This window comes from Coccomyxa subellipsoidea, assembly GCF_000258705.1.
Source record: "Coccomyxa subellipsoidea C-169, whole genome shotgun sequence".
Taxonomy (NCBI): domain Eukaryota; kingdom Viridiplantae; phylum Chlorophyta; class Trebouxiophyceae; family Coccomyxaceae; genus Coccomyxa; species Coccomyxa subellipsoidea.
Window position 1 is genome coordinate 3890124 of NW_005178042.1, and position 19740 is coordinate 3909863.

Here is a 19740-nt window from a genome sequence, read left to right on the forward strand (position 1 = left end):
CAATTATCTACAGGCGCGCCTCCCTCGCAAGAGGCAGCGGTGCCAGATCGGCATTTTCCAATACCCATAACCTGCGTCATCAGGACTGCCTCAGGCCCATTCACCATTAGATAAGTGCAAATTCGAGTATTTGAAGGCAACTATGTCTCTAGCACAAATATAGATCTGGGGAATGTGCACAAAAGTGAGAGGTAGAATTTTGGTATTTAGAGCTCTAGATCTATATATATTAGGAGCCTCCGGAGGCTCCGGCTGTGTCCAAGCCTGCCAGCTGCCAGCTGTGCCTGCAGGATCATGATCAGTTATACAGTTCTCTACAGCTGCAGCATGCATGTCATGCAGGGACTTACTGCAGGCAGCAGTCTACCGCAGTGCCAACAGGCACACATGTGCGGGACAGTTATTGCATGATGCGTTGCTAAGCACTCCACAGTCACTGTACGGTACTGTCATCTCATGGTTGAGAATTTCCCGAGGGAAGGGGGAGTGCTCTTCTACAATTCTGTTCAAATCCTATCTGTGAATCCTACACAATCTCTGCCCTGTCTGCTTTCAATAGAGCGTATACATGCAGCTCAGGCAGGCGCTGGAATGAACCTTGGCTACTCGTAGCAGCGCAATTCACAGCATTAACAGTATGACGTCATTTTCAACCAAGACTAAACTGCTACCTCATTGCAGTCCTTCATGCCATGGAAGCAATTAGGTCAGTTAGAATTCAAGGGCCCCGTGAGAGGAAGCCAAATAGCTGCCTCATCTCCTGTGGCCAAGAAAATCCGCCGCTACTGTAGAGCATCTTTTCACCTCTGGAGTCCCAGACACAGAGCCGATGCAGTCTTCTACCAAGTCTTCTACTAGGGAGATGGCCTCGAAGATTGCAGGACTGCTCTACTCATGGATCGCCTCAAAATGGTGATGCCAGACGTAGCAGGAATCCAAAGAGTGGCGCATATATGGGTGCTGGCAGCAGGATGTCAAAGGTGTAGCTTATTGCCCTGTGGAGGCGCCTGTACAAAGGCACAAAATTGACCTCAGATGTCGTATTTATAAGCAACAAGTTTAAGGCAACCCCGGAAATGAAAGACAATATACTACTAGCGTGCATGGGCAGTCTAAAGAAATTGTGGTGTGCATCCCGCAATGGCATTTACAGTCCATGGTGAGAGTGTATGAAGATGAACTGCAAATTGAGGAGCTGAGTGGATGCACCTCCTCTTCTGGGTCCGCTTCTTAAGTTCTTCTTTCAAGTGGTGATACAATGCGCAGTAGATGGACCCCTCAAGAAAGCCAGCAGCAATCTTTGGCCAGTTTCGTTTGAGCACGCCCTTTACTTGCGACTGCACATGTTGAAACAGATGATGTCAAGGCACATTTGCAGCCAATCCGGCAGCTGAATGCGACTCCAAAGTCTTAAAGGTGGTTTGCAGCAATTGCAACTCTTACAGTAGCATAAGATATCAAAGGGCTAGATGCATCTGTTTGGGACCTTGAGTGTGCCTCACCTTAGTGCCGGCAGACATCAGGGCCAGAGGGGTGTACTTTTCGAATTCTTTTGTGAAATTATCAACTGCGTCCACCATGTTGTCATGCACCTTCTCCACTTTGGGAGGCGGTGCAGTCTGGAGAGCCTGGCCATCCAGAGATTGCTGCCTTCAGTGTGCCAGGACATATTAGATTGACACACGTGTCATGGCAAGCGATTAAATAAACCCACTATCGGCGTTTAAGGGCTGCAAAACGCGGCGTTGCAGGCTGGCAGCACATCCTCTGGCCCTAGTGGGCATGTTTGTGGGTAATCACCTGGAAGACATCCCTGAGGGGATCCGGCATTCTGGCGACTAAAATTTGCTCACGGCTCCCCTGGAGTTCGATTTTTGTACGCACAGCGCACTAGTTTCAGATTGTTGCACGCAATCAGCTATTGTAGGCAAAGGCCGTGATTGATCCTGCAGGCCCATCGAAAGCTTGTAAACGGTGACCGGCCATGTCAGATCTCATGCCAGAAAATTCTTGACAATAATGTGATGTTTCACAATACTCAGTTGCCTCTGTGATGGACTGCAAGCAACAGATCACATTGAGCAGATGGAAGATGTCACCTCTTTGTCACTGATACAAGGACTGCCTGATAGAGACACAAATTTTCCAAGGAGACGTGAGCTTTTCAAGACAATAGCAATTGGATTTTATGCTTTCTGCATCAACTGGATCAGCTGAGCTGTCGGAACAAGAAAGTGAAACATTATTATGATCAACACCCTTGCAATCTCCCCAACTTCATTCCACTGAAAATCTCTGTGCTTCACAATAGGCCCAAATGCTCCCCTAGTGATTTGATTTATTCATAAGGAAGCCCTGAATAAGTGCTCGAAGAGTCTGGTTCTGTGCTGCTTCAAGGGTGATGTTGGAAGATATCGGAGCAGTGCTTGAGCCAGCTGATGACATCAAGAAGGAGAAGAAGCATCACAAAGAGAAGAAAGATAAGAAGCACAAACACAAGCACAAGAGCAGTCACAAAAAGGATAAGGGAGAGAGGGTAGAGAATGGTTTGGATGTCACAGAGAAGGTTGTGAAGGACCAGAATGGGGACTTACAGGGCTCAAAGCATCTGGAAAATGGAAAAGCTGCAGGATATGACAGCGCTCCAGAATCTGGAGAGATCCCGGTCGAAGCAACAGCAGAAGAGGAAGTTGCTGGAAAGGCGATGCAGAGAGAAGCAGTTGTGGAAACAGAGCGGCCCGCAAGCCCCCCACTTGCTACAGTGGAAGGCACTTCCGATTTGGCAAAGGGCGTCTCCGAGACCAGGTCCGTTTGCTGATTACCGAAGTCAAGTAGCTTGAGCATGGCACTTAAATAGCTGTTCGCCGAAGAATGTATTACCCAGAAGTGGCATCACTGGCATCACTGGAATTGACAGATTTGTTATTCGGACTTGTTCCTGACCATTTGACCTCTGCAACCATTTGGCATCTGCAACGCTGAGCTCAGTGAGATGTTTGCCTGCCTCAGGGCCCAAGCGTCAGAGCTGGCTGCATCAGAAGATGCAGCATCTTCTGGTAAACGGCAGAGAGAGGACGAGGTAGCAGAGGTGCGCGATGCCAAACGCCAGCACAGGGACCATAAGGAGCACCGCAGCTCCAAGCGGAAGGAGGATGCTGCCGGGGATGCCGGCACGACAAAGGGGTTGGAGAGAAATTCTGGGCACAAGGACCGGGAGCCCAAGAAGGCCGGGGAGTCAGACAGAGACAAGGGGAGGGAAGCGGACAGGGACAGGAGGGATAGAGGGAGGGATGCTGACTCAGGCAAGGGTCGTGACGCCGATGACAAGCCTAGAGAGGCGCGGCCGGAGCGCAGCGCGCGCGATGACGGCCGCAGCCGCGACCGGCCACGGGGCGACAGCCGCCGCCGAGAGCCGCCCAGCCCCGATCGGCGCAGGTGCTACTTCTGCTCTCAATGCCACATGTATAATGTCAACCATGTCAACATGTACTTTCTCCGAGTTGGGTATGCCTGGTGAGGCATGGCTCCTGAGGAATGAAGATCACCAGAACAGATCAGGCATGCTGACACCTCAACCTATCGAAGGGGGAGATGTGTGTGAGCAGTTGCTGGCTCCACAGCGGGTGTTCTGCTGGATGTAAAAAAAAATGTCGTGGCTGCAGGAGGCCGGATGAGGGCCGGGACAGCCACCGGCCGGGCAGCGTGCGGCCAAGGGACGATGGCCGCGGCGGCGACCGGGATCGGCCGCGCGGGCTCGCGGACCCCCGCGACGGCCGGGGGGACCCGAGAGGAGGGCACGCCGGCCGAGACCGGGACCGTGACCGGGAGCGGGAACGCCTCCGAGACCGCGACCGCGAGCGGCCGCGCAGCCGCGGCCGGGACGCTGACAGAGACCGCGACAGAGACCGGGATCGCGATCGGGGGAGAGGCGAGGAGCGACAACGGGAGCCGGAGCGGAGGAAGACCAAGGAGGAGCTGGTGCGCGCAGACTGCACATTTTGTGGCAAAACGTAGCTTTTTTGGGACATGCTTTCTCTCTCACTGTGCTGCCCTCTGCGGACCATCTGTGTCAGGATTCAGCAACAACAGGACCAGAGCTTTCCAGGCTCCAAGTCTCACCCTGCAGCTTGCTTTGGTGGCTGAACATCGAGCTGCCAATACTGCGCCTCCTCGCTTACACCTGCTCCTGAATGGGGGAAACCACCAAAGAAGTTGTGCCTGAGGACTCTTTCCATTACAAAAAGCCATTCAATATGCAAGATCCCTCAAGATCAAGCCCGCTCTCTCGATGCATGGGCCGAATCCGCAGGAGGCGGAGGCGAAGAGGGACGCTGACCTGGAGGCGCAGATGGAGGCAGCACTCGGGGGAGAGGCAGATGACGAGGACCGGCTGATAGAGGAGCGGCGGCGCCGGCGGCAGGAGATCCTTGCCAAGCACCAGCAGCAGCAGCAGCTCTCAGGTGGGTTGGGCATATTTCTTGAAAGCTTGGAACGCCCAACGCTCTGATTCTCACCTGAGGACTGCATTCCAGAGAGATGTGCCCGGGCGTGCTTGGTCGCTTGGTGCATTCTGCTTGGCCTGTGAGCATATTGTAGTATTTCTCGAATTTCTGTACAGTAATCGTGGATGCCCATCTTTGGCCTTAACTCTAATCCTGGAGTGGGTGCATATGATGTTGCAGACCTCAATGCCCTTTGCTTGGACTCCGTGCCCACAATGCTACTCTTCACAATATTACCGACGCTGAAGACGTTGTCTTGTGTCATGTGCACAGAGTCCGTGGCAGCGCCGACGGCGTCGGAGCTGCGCAGCAGTGGTGGCGCGGTGGGGACTCCGGGGGTGTCCCCCTACATTTCTGCGGGGGCCCCGGGCGCTAGCCCTAACAGCGCCATGGCCTCGCCCTCTTCGCATCCAGTGGCCGACTCCATCTCGCGCCCTGCATCCACCGCCAATGTGCGTGTGAGTAATCCTTGTTCCTTCAACAGCCTTGAGAACTTGCTCTCGTCTCTGTTTTGCCACTCAAGCTGGTGGTCAAGAAAGGGTGAGTTGCATGATGTGGGATCTTGCTTCATGTGTTTCTTGATGTCCTGGTGACCCAGCCTACATCTGCTAAAATTGCTTTGCTGATTTGTCCTGACCAATGGAAGCCTTTGTGATTTCTTTCCGGCAGAAGAACCACAGCTGTGAGCATGGGAGTAGATCTATGTGGGTTTGCGCCGGGTGGCAGCATGGAGAATTGTTTATACGTGTGGCCGCAGGGTGCGGCAGGTTGGGAGTCGGATGACGAGGAGGACATGGAGGCGACAATTATGGACCAGAACATGGACCTGTGGCAGACGCGGCGGGACGAGGCCGCGGCCGAGGCGGCCGCCGCGGCCAACGGCGCTGCCGAACCCGGGGCCGCCGAAGCCGGCGCGGGGCCGCTGTCGGCTGACGCGGCTGACAGTGGCGTGGCCGACACCTCGGACGAGCGCAAGCACAAGCTGGAGGCGCAGGCCGCGCGCGCCAATGACGGCCTCGACATGTTCGCCGAGCAGGTGGTCGCCGGTTCAAAGCCCCCTGAGTGCATCACCTTTTTACAGCTTTTGATAGCCATTCAGTAACCAGGTGATTCCTAGGTGGGGCACCATGTATGGCATACATAGCAGGGATGTGGGAAAGACAGGCCTGGCTTTGGGTACAGGGGTACCAGTCCCATTTGTGCCCTGAGGGACGGGACATTTGCTCCTGTACTTTTCTCTTGTTGGGTATGCAATGCTTTGCCAATGTGGCAGGCATTCTCTGGTGCTGCTGTGGTGCTTTTTGGAAGCCACTTATTTAAACCAAGGTCTGGTACAATAGCAGTGTGGTAGTCAAGAGTGTGCGGGGGAACGAGATGTTTGTGCAGCATATATGGATAATGTACGTGGGGTGGCTGCAGGTGGATGTGGATGCTCTTAGAGACAGGGAGGGGGATGCTGTCAAGCGGGGGCTACTGGATAACTACGATGACGTGGAGGGTTACTACAACTTCCAGGTGCACCTGCAGTGCTGCTCCCTTCTCAATACCCCAGACCATGGTGACATCTTTTGTGGGTGGAGCAATACACGCTCACGGAAGAAGGCACAGCATTTTGTATTCGAATTGTGGAGCCCATTGCGACCTGTGCTGTGTCCTCTTTATGTAGAGTATCTTTTGCTCCTTGCACAGTGAATGTCTGTGTGGTCTCGATGAGGTCATCTCCCCTGTGCAAAGCCATGTGTTAGGACAGACAGGATACATTCTGGAACATTTGTTTCTGCTCATGACAATCGTGCGCGCGCCCTGGGTGCAGGTCGGGGAGATGATGGATGGGCGGTACGAGGTGTTTGCTACGCATGGCAAGGGTGTGTTCAGCACCGTGCTGCGCGCGCGTGACAAGGGCCAGCAGGACGCGCTCGGCCGCCACCCAGAGGTGAGAACCACTGGTCTCATAATTCGAACCTCTGCAGCCGGCTGGCTGCATCCTTCATCCCATTCGCCCCTTTCATCTATGAGCCGCATGCTTCAATCTGCCCGGATCAAAATTTAGTCATTGTATGCTGCGGCATTGTCACAAGTAGTACTTGCATGTAACGCTGTCCAGCAGGCCTACAATTGAGGACGTCAGCTGTAGATCCGTGCATGGGAGGGCCTTGCCCTCTTGTCAACTCTTGTCAATCTCCCTCATCAAAAGCTGCATTTTATATTAATGCCCCTGCCTTTTAACTGGCGCTGCAGAAACTCCTCCATTCCTCTCCGTGCTCTCTTTGTGCCGCTGCAGCACAACGCTCGCAGGCAATTGTCGCCCATGCAAGCAACGTGTGAAGCCACACAGAGGTTCATTAGCTGATTCATTACTAGCCTGATCGGGATCTGCATGCGCGCACACAGGTGGCGGTGAAGGTGATCCGCTCCAACGATGTGATGTTCAAGGCGGGCCAGACGGAGACGGTGATTTTGCGCAAGCTGTCCGGCGCGGATCCCGAGGGCAAGCGCCATGTCGTGCGGCTGCTGCGCACCTTCGAGTACCGGCAACACCTCTGCCTCGTCTTTGAGAACATGGTGCGCGCTTTGGACTCTGATACCACATATGAAAGCCGCTCTTCAAATGCTGCCTGGGTCCGTAGTGTGTCTCCTAATTGTAAGCATAAACGAACATCTGTATATCCGGGGGCTGTCATTTCCTTGTTTTGCCCGTTGGCGCCACTCTGTTCGTCCCTGCATGCAACAGATGAGCACAGAGGAGGCCAGTGATAACCATGTCAGATTTCGATAAGGACTAGAATTTAACTTTGCCTGCCACAGCTTTTCTGGCTTTGAAGGAGTCTCTGCATGTTGAAACACCTCTCGCTGCTGCAGAGGTTCCTTTGCTTGCCTTGGAAAGGTCTGAGTCCCGCAACTCATTACTGTAGATCTTGAAAATCGATGAGCGCAGTTTAAATTAGAAAATTGTTGGCAGGACATAAACCTGCGGGAGCTGACGAAGAAGTACGGGCGCGGCATCGGGCTGAACATCGCGGCGGTGCGCGCGTACGCGGCCCAGATGCTTACGGCACTGTACCACCTGCGCAACTGCGGCGTGCTGCATGCCGACATCAAGCCCGACAACATCCTGGTGAGTCATCTCTCATCTGTGACTGATTGTTGCGTAAATCAAGCAATGTCCTCTGTTGTACCGTTCTGTTAGCTTGGCCAGCTACGGTCCGACAACATCTTGATGCGTATTTTCTCTACTCTGCTTTGTTGCCTTTCTGCGTGCTGGGAATATCGCGGCTGCTGGCTCATCTTCAACATCCGCTTATCTGCAAAACTCCTATTGCTGTGCCTGATAAAGTCCTGGTGCTGGCCTTTTGCCTCTGCTGTGTCGACTTCTGCTTGTCAAGATTGACCTGTCGCAATCCCACGAGAAGTAATTCCTTGAACCCCCTTGCTCTGCTGCAGGTGTCTGCCTCGCGCACGATGGTGAAGCTGTGCGATTTTGGCTCTGCCATGTTTACGGGCGACAACGAGACCACCCCGTATCTTGTCTCGCGCTTCTACCGCTCCCCCGAAGTCATCCTGGGCCTCAAATACGGTGCTGCTCCTTCCTAACTCTTTGATTCTAGGACTCTGCGCCCTAGGCAACTTGCTAGAAAAGCTTCGTGGCCTTTTGCGTGATTTAATCAGATGTTGCTTTGAAAACCAGCGTATGTGCAAGCATCAGTTGCTGCATGCGCATGCAAACTGCTCTGGGTGAGCTGGGCAGTGACAACTGCAGTGTGGATACTTTCTTCAACACAGGATGCTTTCGCACATGCGCACATGATACTCCAATGTTGGCAGCCCCTTATTGCACAATCCGGTCCGGGGGGGTCTATTGCACTGCCAATTGTTGCTGAGGTTTGGGTGTCAGAGTTATCAGGGATATTGAGGAATTCCGCTCACTTTTACGACCTGGACTCACAGTATTTGGATGTAGCTATTTTCATCTCTTGCTGTACCTCTTCCCCAGCTCCTTCTGAGAGCTCTGGACGCATCTGTTGGCATCAATAGCTGCACAGCATTTGCTGCCTTAGCATCCTTGTGCTGGTCCACTCTACGCTGATGCCGTGGTGGCAAGGCCACTCTTGAGAGCAAGACTGCGTAGCTGGGGCGAATTGAGCGGGCAATAAGATGCGGCCTCAAAATCACTCTATATGCTGAGTCATAAACGGCTGCCATGTATCTGGGAAATGTTCTGACCATCGTGGGCGGGCCTGACAGTGTCAGGCAATGTAGGATTTTGGAGGGATTAGGAATTATATCTACATTTACACCCCTGACATGAGGGGTGTGAGATGCGCGCGCAGACCACCCGATGGACAGTGGAGCGTGGGGGTTTACCCTTTTCACCAGTGAGTTGTAGGGTCACCAGGAATTTAGGGTCGTCATGTCATTTTCCAAACCTGAGGGGTGTATGATGTGCGCGTGCAGATCACCCGATGGACATGTGGAGCGTGGGCTGCGTCATCTACGAGCTCTTCACCGGAAAGATTCTGTTCCCCGGCCGCTCCAACAACGAAATGCTCAAGCTCATGATGGATGTCAAAGGGGCATTCCCCAAGAAGATGCTCAAGCGCGGCCAGTTCGTAAACCAGCACTTCGAGGACGACCCCAACATGAGCTTCGCCCTGCAGGAGGAGGACCCAGTCACCCGGCACCCGGTGAGTCACCTTGTTACTCACCTGCTTACTATCCCTTACTCACAGTGTTGTAAAATCCCAATATCTTTTCCTGGAGAACTTGCCGGTGAGTTGCCTGGCCACTCATCCTGCCATGACCTGCCAGGACACTCAAATCAGTGGGGTGATAAAGAATGTATCTGCTTACCTCTGACTCACTTAGTGTCATCTGCCATTTTATCCCTTGCATGGGAAGACCTTCTTTTGCATGCCAGTGGCCATTTTGTGGGAGGTGCCAGCGTTGTGTTCTGTGCTTCTGACCCTTCTCCACGGAGCCTGCTCTGACCTGTGCATGCACCTTCCAAACATGCTTGAAGCAAACCAGCTCCTTGTGCAGCTGAGCTGCTGGCTTCCATCCTCTGGGCTGAATTTTGCTTACTCTCTCCTGTGCAGGTGCGGCGGCTGATCTCCAACCCCACAGTGAAGCGGGACTTTGCAGGGCTGCTAGCGGGCTCGGAGGGCGACAAGCGCAAGCTCGCACACCTTTCAGACCTGCTGGAGCGGCTACTGCACTTGGACCCTGACAAGCGGCTGAGCCCCAAGGAAGCCCTGCGCCACCCCTTCATCAAGGACACTGCTGCCAAGTGACGCTTGCAGCTTGTCGGGATGCTGGCCGCTGCTGCCTTGATCATGCGCTGTCTCCTGTCGCCCGTTGTGAAGCCTTCAAGACATTGCTTGCATTTTCAGCGCTGCTGAGGGAGTGCTTGAACAGGCCTTGTGGTGACGGGTAGCATTGAATCAAGGAGACATTGGTGGGGAGTGTGCAGTGCATACAGGTGTGGGCAGAGTATATGGCGTGTTCCAGCATTTCTCTTGGAGGCATCTGAAGGGCGCAGCTACAGCTGTCTCTGTCACAAGCCGAGGCTTACCAGGAGCAGTGATCAAAGGCAAGGAGGAATAGACGAGGCGTTGGACCCTGCTCTGAGATGTGTTTTGGTTGTTCTTTGGCTGCCTGCCATGACTCATTGTGAATCACAAACCGCTGCATGCGAGCTTCTAAGGGGCTTCTTACATCGTGCGGCGCCTGTTTCGATACTTGCAGGTTGCAAACCGGTTGCAAATTTCTTGGTGCGGCGCAAATGGGTTTCCCGCCCTCGAGGCATGGTGTCACATTGATCGCGGGCCGGCAAAGGCTTATCCCTGTGTGGGGCCATTGAGTCTCTTCTCTGGTGGGCAAGCTCTGGGCTTTCCCATGTGGGCTACTTTGGCGAGATTGCAGTGCTCGTGTGCTTGGCTTGTTGCGTTGAGAATATGCTGTTGCATCGCGCATGCGCCTGCTTCCAAGCAAGAAACAGTCCTTGCTGGGTGTTTTTATATTGTGAGCGCAGGAGGTGTGCCAGAGATGTGGGCTGCGCTGTCAGGCGTCCACTGGGCTTGCACCCATCAGAGGTTAGGCAAGTGGCGCTCAAATGTAGATACTCTGGGGCAGCCAGGGCGCCTGGCATGTGCTCTTTGGCCCCCCTCTTGCAGCATCCTTGCCAACATGATTTCCCATTGCCAGAGGAACACAAGGACACCAGTTGTTTAGAGCAGGGCAAACACAGACAGCAACAATGTGTGCAGAGTTGATTGCAAGGCTGCGTGATAGCAGGCGCTGTAATGCTGTTGAGGCCCAAATGCTTGTCTTTTGCTATCAAAAGATTTCTTCACCGTGAGCAGGATGCTTACATGTGTCTTATCCTGTCCAGAGCATTGGAGAGGCCCCTGGAATTAATGGGGGAACTTCAACTACCACCCATATGCAGACACTGTCCAGCTGCTGTTTCCTGTGGTGACCTGCGGTATTGGCATCTGCCTGCTCTTGGGTCCCATACATTTTGCTCTTTGCCCTTTGCAATGTGACTGCACTCCCTTGTGCTACAATGGCTATATGTCTATCCGATGTCTGACTGGTGGTTTTGGGGATGTGGTGCATTGCTGGAGAGCGCTGGAGGAAATGTGATGTCCGGACAGCGCCGGGCAGATTTACAGGCAGATGGGTGTTCTGGCCTCTTGCATGCATTTCTTATGAGCTCCCCATGCTGTCAATGACCTGCGCTTGTAGACGCCACTTTGCAAGTCTGACAGAGCTGCACTTGACCATTAAATGTGAGTCAGCAATTTTATGCTTTGCTAATGTGCCAACGCCTGCCGTCAGTGTCGACACAGACTTCTCTCAGACGAGATGGAGTCTTGGCAGCATGTCAAAAAGAGGAGTCATTGGAGCTTTATTAAGGTCTGTGCGTGCTGCGCCAGGGAGGAGTGAGGTGAGGAGTGCGGAGGCACAGGCTACGCTTGTTGGATATAATGGAGCTGGCTATGTTTACAGTGCAGCCCTTGCATTCTTTCGTGCACTCGCATGAATGTGCAGAAGTGCGGCAACTTGCTTTGCTGTGAGTTCTCTGGAGGATCCTGGAGGTTTCTAACATTTCTGCCTAGTACCTGGTGGTACAAGCCTGGGCACCTTACACAGGCTGATTGTCATATTAGCTATCTACAAGGCCCTGATAGTCGAACCGGCTTGTCAGATATGTCTGTGATTGTAGATGATTGAACTATGTCAATCTGTTCGGGGACCTCTGTGTTTTGTGCTCTGGAAGATGTTCTGGTGTGAAATGTCAGACTGTCCTGCCACCAATTGGGGGTCAATAAATGATGGATGGCCCATAGATGAGCGCACATGACCTACTTTCGCATGCCATGCATGCGATTGCAGATTCACGCATGATGATGTCCTTGCATGTTGGAAAATATGTCTTACACTAGACTCTAGTATTGCTGGACTGATCTTTTCATCTGGAAGAATGAACCAGAATTCTGGGGTCATCCAGTCTAAAAAACTAGTCACTGGTGCTTAGTCATCGCATCAGGCATGCACTTCATGTCCATTCGATGACGAAATCCGTTAGCCATGAGGAAGTGATAATGTACAGTAAATTTGAGCAGAAGACAGAGCACATTGTCTGCACTAAGAAAAGCACTTCTTAGGCGCTTTTCCTGCTAGAGGCCAGTGTGCTGATGTTCTCAAAGATCTCATTAAAAGGAGATATCTACATCCCCCAACCGATGCGTGTGGTGTTGGGTGTATTTATTCTACCGAATATACAAGTAATTTGCGTCCACCGTCTTTTTTGGGAGAATTCTTCCGATTCCATCTTGCATCATCATCAACGTCTGGCTTAGTAGAGGAAGGTGGACAGATTCGTTCTGGTCGATACACAGCAATTAAATATTGGTGTGAAGGGTCAGAAATCGCGAAGGCACTATCGTCTCAAGCATGGCCCCAGCTCCTACAACTGCTCTGGCCCCAGGCCTTGCAAGGAAAGTCAACAAGGTAAACGCTTCAACCGAGAAACACTCTCGATATTGATCTATAACGCATCAATGGCCGAAGTGTTGTCCCGTGTTGTGAGCTGTGGAGGAGAGAATCTCAAATTTGAAGCACCTGGCCTTCAAAAAATCACAGCTGTATCATATATCAGCAGCTCCTTGATGGCGATGCGGATTGGCTCATGCGCAGATACTGGCGACGAGAACGGAGTCCCCAGAGATCCTGGGAGCCTTGAGCACGCTGTCAGGTTTCTATGAGGAGAACACACCTGTGGCAAGGAGGCGGTTGCGCACCACCATAGAGCAACACGGCCTGGGGATCAATGAGCAGTTCCTTGCAGCTGCTGAGGCCATCATCAAGGTGTGCACAAGGCTTCAAGGACAACCTGCTTTCCATATGTTCATGGCTTTCCTGCTTGCTTGCTGGACATGCATGCATCCCTGGAAAATGCCATGAGATGTTTTACGCAGCAACCAGCAGTCCTTCTGCCAGGTCAGAGGATCTGTAATGTCATGCATAAATGGCACTGCATGCTTGCTGCATATGGCAAGCTGCACCGCTGTTTCAGATTTCACTGCTGCCTCAGAGGGGTCTGAGAAATTCTGGGCAACACCCTCTTCCCGACAGCAAAGCAGCCTCTGGAAGCATCCTACTCTAGTTCTGATGTAAGCATCGCCTGTTCAGGCGCTGGATGCAGCTCAGGCTGACCTGGACGCGCTGGCGGGGGGCTGCGCTCGCATCAACGGCGCGCTGATGTCGTCGCGCGCATCAGCGATGGAGATGCTGGCTGAGACGGAGCGCGTGGCGCGCGAGCTGGCCGCCAGCGAGACGAGGTCTAAATTGGTGGACGCGTTCCTTCAGCAGTATCAGCTGACGCCCGATGAGGTCACCGCTCTGCAGGTGCGCACATGTGGCTTGTCTGCATGACATTACAGCAATCCTAGTTGAGTATCCCTATGTTATTCTGGCTCTTGGGACGTACGGTGGCCGAGCATTGTGGGAGCATCCATCAATGCAGCAGTGGTGCACAAACCCCACTGGTACCACCAGCAGGACTGACTCCACCATAGGCACATCATTTGCGCCTCTCTTCAGGACGGCCCTGCAGAGGGAGCAGGACTCTATACTGCGGATGAACAGCACAGATTTGCTTTGATGTCATGTACTGCAGTGTCCCCTCTCTCTCTCCCCTCTCTCTCCTTGAGTACATCACGCTGTGAGGATCTGTTGCCCTCTAGGACGCACATGCACGGCGTGCCGCAGAAATCACTATCAACGTGCCAATAGCATTGCTTGTGCAAGTACAGGGCCAATAGACAGCGTCTTCCTTTAACTATAAAACAAGTAAGCCCCTTCTAGTCAGCCTACCTGGAACATGAAAGATAGCAGGGCTGAGCTATGCCAAGAAAAACCTTTTGATGTGTACCCAAAAGAGTTGTTTGTGAGCGCAGGGGCAACAGATAGGGGAGCCGTTCTTTGTGGCGCTGGAGCGGGTGAGGGGGATCCACGGCAACTGCCGTTCCCTCCTGCGCACCGCGCACCAGAGGGCCGGCCTGGAGCTCATGGACCTTATGTCCTCCTACCAGGAGACCGCCTACGAGCACCTCTGCAGGTAGCTTCTACTGGCTTCCGCATCCGACCATGATATAATCTGTAGCATTTGGATGCCCAGGATGTGCCTGTGATGCTCGTTACATGATGATGTGGCGAAGAGCGGCAGCATCGTCAATAGCTTCAGGCCCTACGCAGATAGGTTGAGCTTTGTTTTACACAGGCAGCTACATTTGCAGTCAGGTCAAGCCTCAGCATGCGGACATAGCACAGCTGTCAATGCTGACAAAATTCACATTTGCAGCCTGCCTCCTTCATTGCCAGCTAGCTGTGAATTGAAACAGCAGCCATGCATGTTGCAAAGTAGTCCTGCCGCAGGCAGCCTGACACTGCTCCTGTAGTGTCTGTGGCGGTCGAGCAGGGGCATTTCCTGCCTCCGCAAACTCACAGGGACCGAGCTGGAGCGTCAATGCGAATTTGAATTTAAAATTTGCATGCATGCAGGTGGGTGCAGGGTGAGTGCCGGCGGCTGGGCGACGCAGATGCGCCGGAGGTTGACTCGGTGCTGCAGCGCGCGGCCGCGGCTCTGCGTGAGCGCCCGGTGCTGTTCAAGTACTGCGCCGAGGAAGTCGCGCAGGCGCGCCACAACGCGCTCTTCCAACGGTGCGCCTCCAATATTTCATTGTATTTGATCCGTGCTTTTGGCACAGGAATGGTCTCTTGGTTGCATGTGCGGTGTGTCTTGTCAGCTGCCTCTGATGCTGATCAGCATCTTTGTGCTGCATCTCTGGTGTATGAACCGGCATTGTTTGAGTACCCCGGCTCCCCACAATGCGCTCTGCAACATGGTGCTGGCATACGTCATGTTCATGCAGAAGCCTTTCTCACGTGAAGAGAACGACACCGCCAAGGGGATGGCGATCGAAGCCCTGGCACACCCATCAGCTTTTCTGGAGCAATTTATTCTGCGCAGGTTCATCGGGGCGCTGACGCGCGGCGGCCCGGGCGGCATGCCGCGGCCGATCGAGATGCACGCGCACGACCCGCGCCGATTCGTCTCCGACATGCTCGCCTGGGTGCACCAGGCGCGCTCCTAAGAACTACTCTGCACTTTGAACTTGAACTGACGCACTCACAGGCATCTTGACGGCTGCGATGCATGTTTCTTGACCCTGTCAGGCCTTGCACTCTGTTGAGTCATCTGACGCTCTTGCCTAGCCTGGCGCCCACAATATCCTTCAAGAAACCAGCCTTGTATGCCCCGTAAACCTGCCGTGCAGTGGTGCATTGTGATCAGTTTTGGGTTTAAGATGTGTCAATTTCCGTTTCTCGAACGTACAGGCGCTGGCCTCGGAGCGCGAGCTGCTGGTGTCGCTCTTCGGGGCGGATGAAGGCGTTCCCTCCACAGCTGCTGACCACGCGCCAGATCAGGCGCGCGGCAGCTCCGGCCGGCTCCTCGACGCCGTTTCTCCGCGCGCGGCAGCGGCCGGCAACGAGCCGCCCAAGACGTCTGCGCTTCTGGACCAGGTCTTTGAGAGCATCTGCCGCCCGCTCAAGGTAGGGCGCTTGACATTGAACAAAGACAAAACATATCCAGGCTTGTCACGATGTAGCAGGCAGGTGTGTGCTGTTGTGTGGAAAGCTAGGTCGGGGTAATGAGAAGCGGCGAGGACACAGCTGTTCAAGCATGCTGTGCTGAGTTGTGTGGAGCTAATCAGCTGCTGTTCCCTGAAGCGCTCTATCGGGCGCTAACAGAGGTTCAACATATCTTTCATCACAAGCCTTTGAGCCCGGTCAGGTGTGCATAGAGGCTCTGCGCAGCTGCCGATCGGCAGTGTCCCTCCACTTGTTTCTCATAGCTTGCTCCATCCTGGACCATACCGCGGGGAACAATTGCATCCCAAACACTGAAAGTTGCGGCTGGCGCCAGGTGCGTATCGAGGGGATGCTGATGGCAGCGCCGCCGCTGCTACTGTGCTTCCAGATAAGCCAGCTGCTGGCCTTCTACGCGCGCACGGTGGCCGGCCTCATCGGCGCGCACAGCCGCCTGGCCGACGCGCTGACCGCCTGCTGCAAGCTTGCGCGCCGCGTCTTCGCCGAGCAGCTCAAGGCCCGGGGGGACCGCATGCTCCGCTACCCGCCCGCGCCCCCCGCCGACCTGTCCCCCCCGCCGCAGGTGCTTCCTAATGTCTCGCTCAGATATGCCCATCACCTGAAAGAGCCAGTTGCACCACAGCTTGATGCTATGGCACTCCTCCCTTGAAGGTGTCTGTGACTTGGTCATGTTGCTGTGCCACCACTCGCACAGAGAAGAAGTACAATTCATTTGTGATGTGCAGATTTGGAATTTCAGAGAAGAAGATGTCGAGGGCATTTGTGCATTGAGAAGCACCGGCACCCATAGGCCCATGCCCAGAATCAGACCGCGTAGCTTCCCTCCTTTGTCGCATGCAGCTGACACTGTATGTCAATGTAGCTGAGAGCACTACCAGCTGTGAATGAGTCCCAGAAGTACTAGAGCTTGCAGCTGATTCATGATTTTTCATAATGACTTTTGTCTACTCGAAACGACTAAGTAATGCCTCATGCAGCAGCTGACCACATAAAATTAATACGTCTGCCAGGTGGCGGAGAGCCTGGGGCAGCTGATGGAGATAGTGGCGGCCTTCGAGGAGTCCTACGAGGCGGACGGCGGCGCCGGCGGAGCGGCCAGCAGCGAGGCCGAGTTTGCGCCGGTGCTGGCCGCTGCGATCGACCCACTTGTGGAAATGTGCGAGCGATCCGCCGAGGCGCTAACACCTGACGCGCCCACCAGGTGACTGTCTGCTGAGGTTGACCAATGAGCCGCCAAGGCAAGCAAATGTTTGGTGTGAGGCACGTGGGGTTGCTGCACGGACAATGCTTGATGTCAGACATATGAGCCTCGTCAAAACTGGAGACAGGACATATCCATATTAAGCTGCGGTCTTTCTTTGCCGCATGAAATCGCAGCAGTCGCAGCAGCAGCAGCACAAGGATTGTCATTTCCAGGTCAAGAAGAGAGAGTTAGCGGTGGAGAACGGCGTAGCTGGACGGAGGTCTTCAGTGCCGAGGCAACCGGCTGAAGGGTGCCTGACGCTGCGCGTGAGATGCAGGGTGGACGAGCGGAGCACGCTGTCCCCGAGCGCGAAGCAGGTCTACCTGACCAACTGCCTGTCGGCCATGGCGGCTGCGCTCGGCCGCCGCGCATGCTGCGCCGGCCGCGCGGCGGCTCTGGCACGCGCTGCGGAGGGCCACATGGCGCGCTTAGTCGGCGGCGAGGCCGGCGCCCTGCTGGCGCGCTGCGGCCTGGCCGAGATCGCCGACCGCGTCCGGTGCGCCGTGTTCCCTCCGCTGTCCCGAGGGGTGCTTTTATCTAAAGTAATATTTAATTCTTTGGCCTTCGGTAACCAGGTGGGGCAATCCATAACATGACATTCAAGGCAGGGATGCTTGAACATAGTCCTCTCTTGGTCTATGGTGACATTAAAGCCGCTTGTCTGTCCTGGCCCCTATTCTCCCACACCTTTTGATGAAGTGCGCGTGATCAAGTGCCAAACATTCCCTTGCGCTCCAGAAATATTGGGGGAATTGTGGCTGCCTTTTGCAAAGTATATCGTCAGTTCTTTCAAAAATCTTCTTTGATTGCTTAATTTTAGCTGTGCTGATGCGTCTTTACAAGGGTGGCTGCCCCTCCAGCCATTTATCACTGACCCGGCTGATAGCTACCCACAATGTACCAAAACTTCAAAATCATGTTTTTATCCAATTCAGGCTGTACACGGCGGGCGAGAAGCTGGCGGAGGGTGCCGTAATGGCGGCCGATCCGTCGCTGCCGCTGGCGCGCATCTCGGGGGCGCTCCACGCGCTGTTCGCCATGCTCTCAAACCCCGACACCCTCCCAGAGTTCCGCACGCTGCAGGTAATCTCATTCATCTTGCTATCCGCACCCCGCATATCCACCTTACATTCATCTGCCACACAAAACAGTACTCTTTCTTGTCTTCGCCATCCCCAAAACCTTCACATGTGCGCCCGTTGTACGCCACTCTGCATCCTTGATGCACGCCCGCAGCTGTGACGCATGCTGAGCGCTGCAGGAATGTATTGGATTTGCGCCGCTTGCTGGCATATCTCTTACTTACTATTTCCTGTGTTCTTCGACAATGCTGCCAAGGTGCAATCTGCATGGTAGATGCCTCATTTACTCATCTTCTGCGTTTCCCCCAATGGGTTCCAGCTGTGCTGCCCTGCGCTGCAATTGGCGTGGCTGTGCGCATGCCTTGCTCTTTCAGCCACTCAAAGCGGGAACTCTGCGTCACATCCTGTAACAAGATTGCCTGAATACTGCAATGTGCCGCAGTGGCCGCGCTCGGTTGAGGTGGCCTTGCTTGGATTGGCTGGCAATCAAAGGGGTGGGATGTAGCAGCCAGCACATGCAGCTTGTCTGCGGATGCACCTAGCCTCTTGCAGGGACTGTGTGCATCAATATTACATTATCTTAAGGATTGTTACTTTGCGCTGCAGTCGCCCCGGCTGCGCGCTGACGCGACGGCGCGCGTTGCGGCGGCGGTGGCGGCTGCGTACGAGGCGGTGCATTCGGCGGTGGCCGACACCGGCAGCGGCTATGCCGGGCAGCCGGGCTTCGATGCCGCTCTGGAGCACAGCCCCGAGCACGTGCGCACCATTCTGGGCGTGCTCGGCTGAGGATTTTTTGATATGAAAACCCCTGAGGGGTCATGAACATGAAATGCTACGGGTCGGAGGTTGCAAGACCTTGCACAGCATCCTGGGCTTGCTGGGCAGAGGGGTGAAACCTGGAGTAAGCCGGAGGGGTGAGGAAGTCTGATGCATGTATGCACCATTCTGGCCGTCTCAGTGGGCTGAGAGCAGGGCGGAAGGCGGTGCTGCATGGGTGACATGAGGGGGAGGTTGACGTGACTGCTTTGATGTCTTTTGCTGATTTCTTCAACAAAGCGAGAAGCTGCTGACTGCCAGTGGATGTTCTCAACACACGCGAAGATGCCATACTTGTGTTTTGGTAGTTTTCGAAGATCGCGGTGAATTGTGCGCTCGGCGCTGCGTGCGTGCGCAGCTTGGGGTAATAGTTGCAGGGCAGCAGTAGCCTCGGCACATGGTAACAATTAATTTCTTGAAGTGTGTGTCAACTCGCATTCCAACGTGCCGCTGCTGCGGTACTTCAGGTTCACCATTAAAAAACCTGAAGATCACAGGAGCTTTGGTGGCACCGTGCCAGTGCATGTGACATGGCAGTACATTACAGCACAGCACTAGCAGCACAGCATGGCATGCATGACGTCGACCATATATATGCGCTTAAGGCATGCCTGGCCGTCATAAAATTCCCTGTGATCTCCAGGCTAGGCAAAAAGACTTGATATTTTGAAAGTATCAACGGGCGGCCATCTGTGACTATGCTGTGATTGAGGTGATTCGAGTCATCTTGCCTCCACGTGTGATGCAGCAGTGTACCGGACCCCGCAGCTGCCAAAAATAGAGGCTGTGACTTGATATACGAGATCTGACGTTAATTTCTACCACCACGAAGTTGTATTTCACGAATTTCTAAATTCATTTCCTATTCTGCCTCCTTGTGTCTGGCCTTACCCTGGAGAGATCACCGCGCAGACTAGCTCGG

General features: G+C 54.1%; 2 protein-coding genes across 2 annotated transcripts; both read left to right on the forward strand.

Annotated features, from left to right (window-relative positions):
• Positions 1-5900: 5900 nt before the first annotated feature.
• COCSUDRAFT_11403 (kinase-like protein) lies at positions 5901-9790 on the forward strand (the record flags this gene model as incomplete). Its single annotated transcript, XM_005652285.1, has 7 exons — positions 5901-6017; positions 6316-6435; positions 6894-7064; positions 7462-7617; positions 7944-8076; positions 8955-9184; positions 9596-9790. The coding sequence occupies 7 exons, from the start codon at positions 5901-5903 to the stop codon at positions 9788-9790; spliced, it is 1122 nt and encodes a 373-aa protein (XP_005652342.1).
• A 2668-nt stretch (positions 9791-12458) lies between these two features.
• COCSUDRAFT_45999 (component of oligomeric golgi complex 6) lies at positions 12459-19234 on the forward strand (the record flags this gene model as incomplete). The annotated part of the gene is made up of 12 exons (XM_005652286.1): positions 12459-12515; positions 12702-12872; positions 13197-13412; positions 13964-14124; positions 14568-14726; positions 15037-15139; positions 15405-15620; positions 15994-16239; positions 16688-16878; positions 17198-17416; positions 17856-18003; positions 18609-19234. 12 exons carry the CDS (start codon positions 12459-12461, stop codon positions 18786-18788), a joined length of 2067 nt encoding a protein of 688 aa, XP_005652343.1. The 3' UTR covers positions 18789-19234.
• Between the last annotated feature and the right edge of the window lie 506 nt (positions 19235-19740).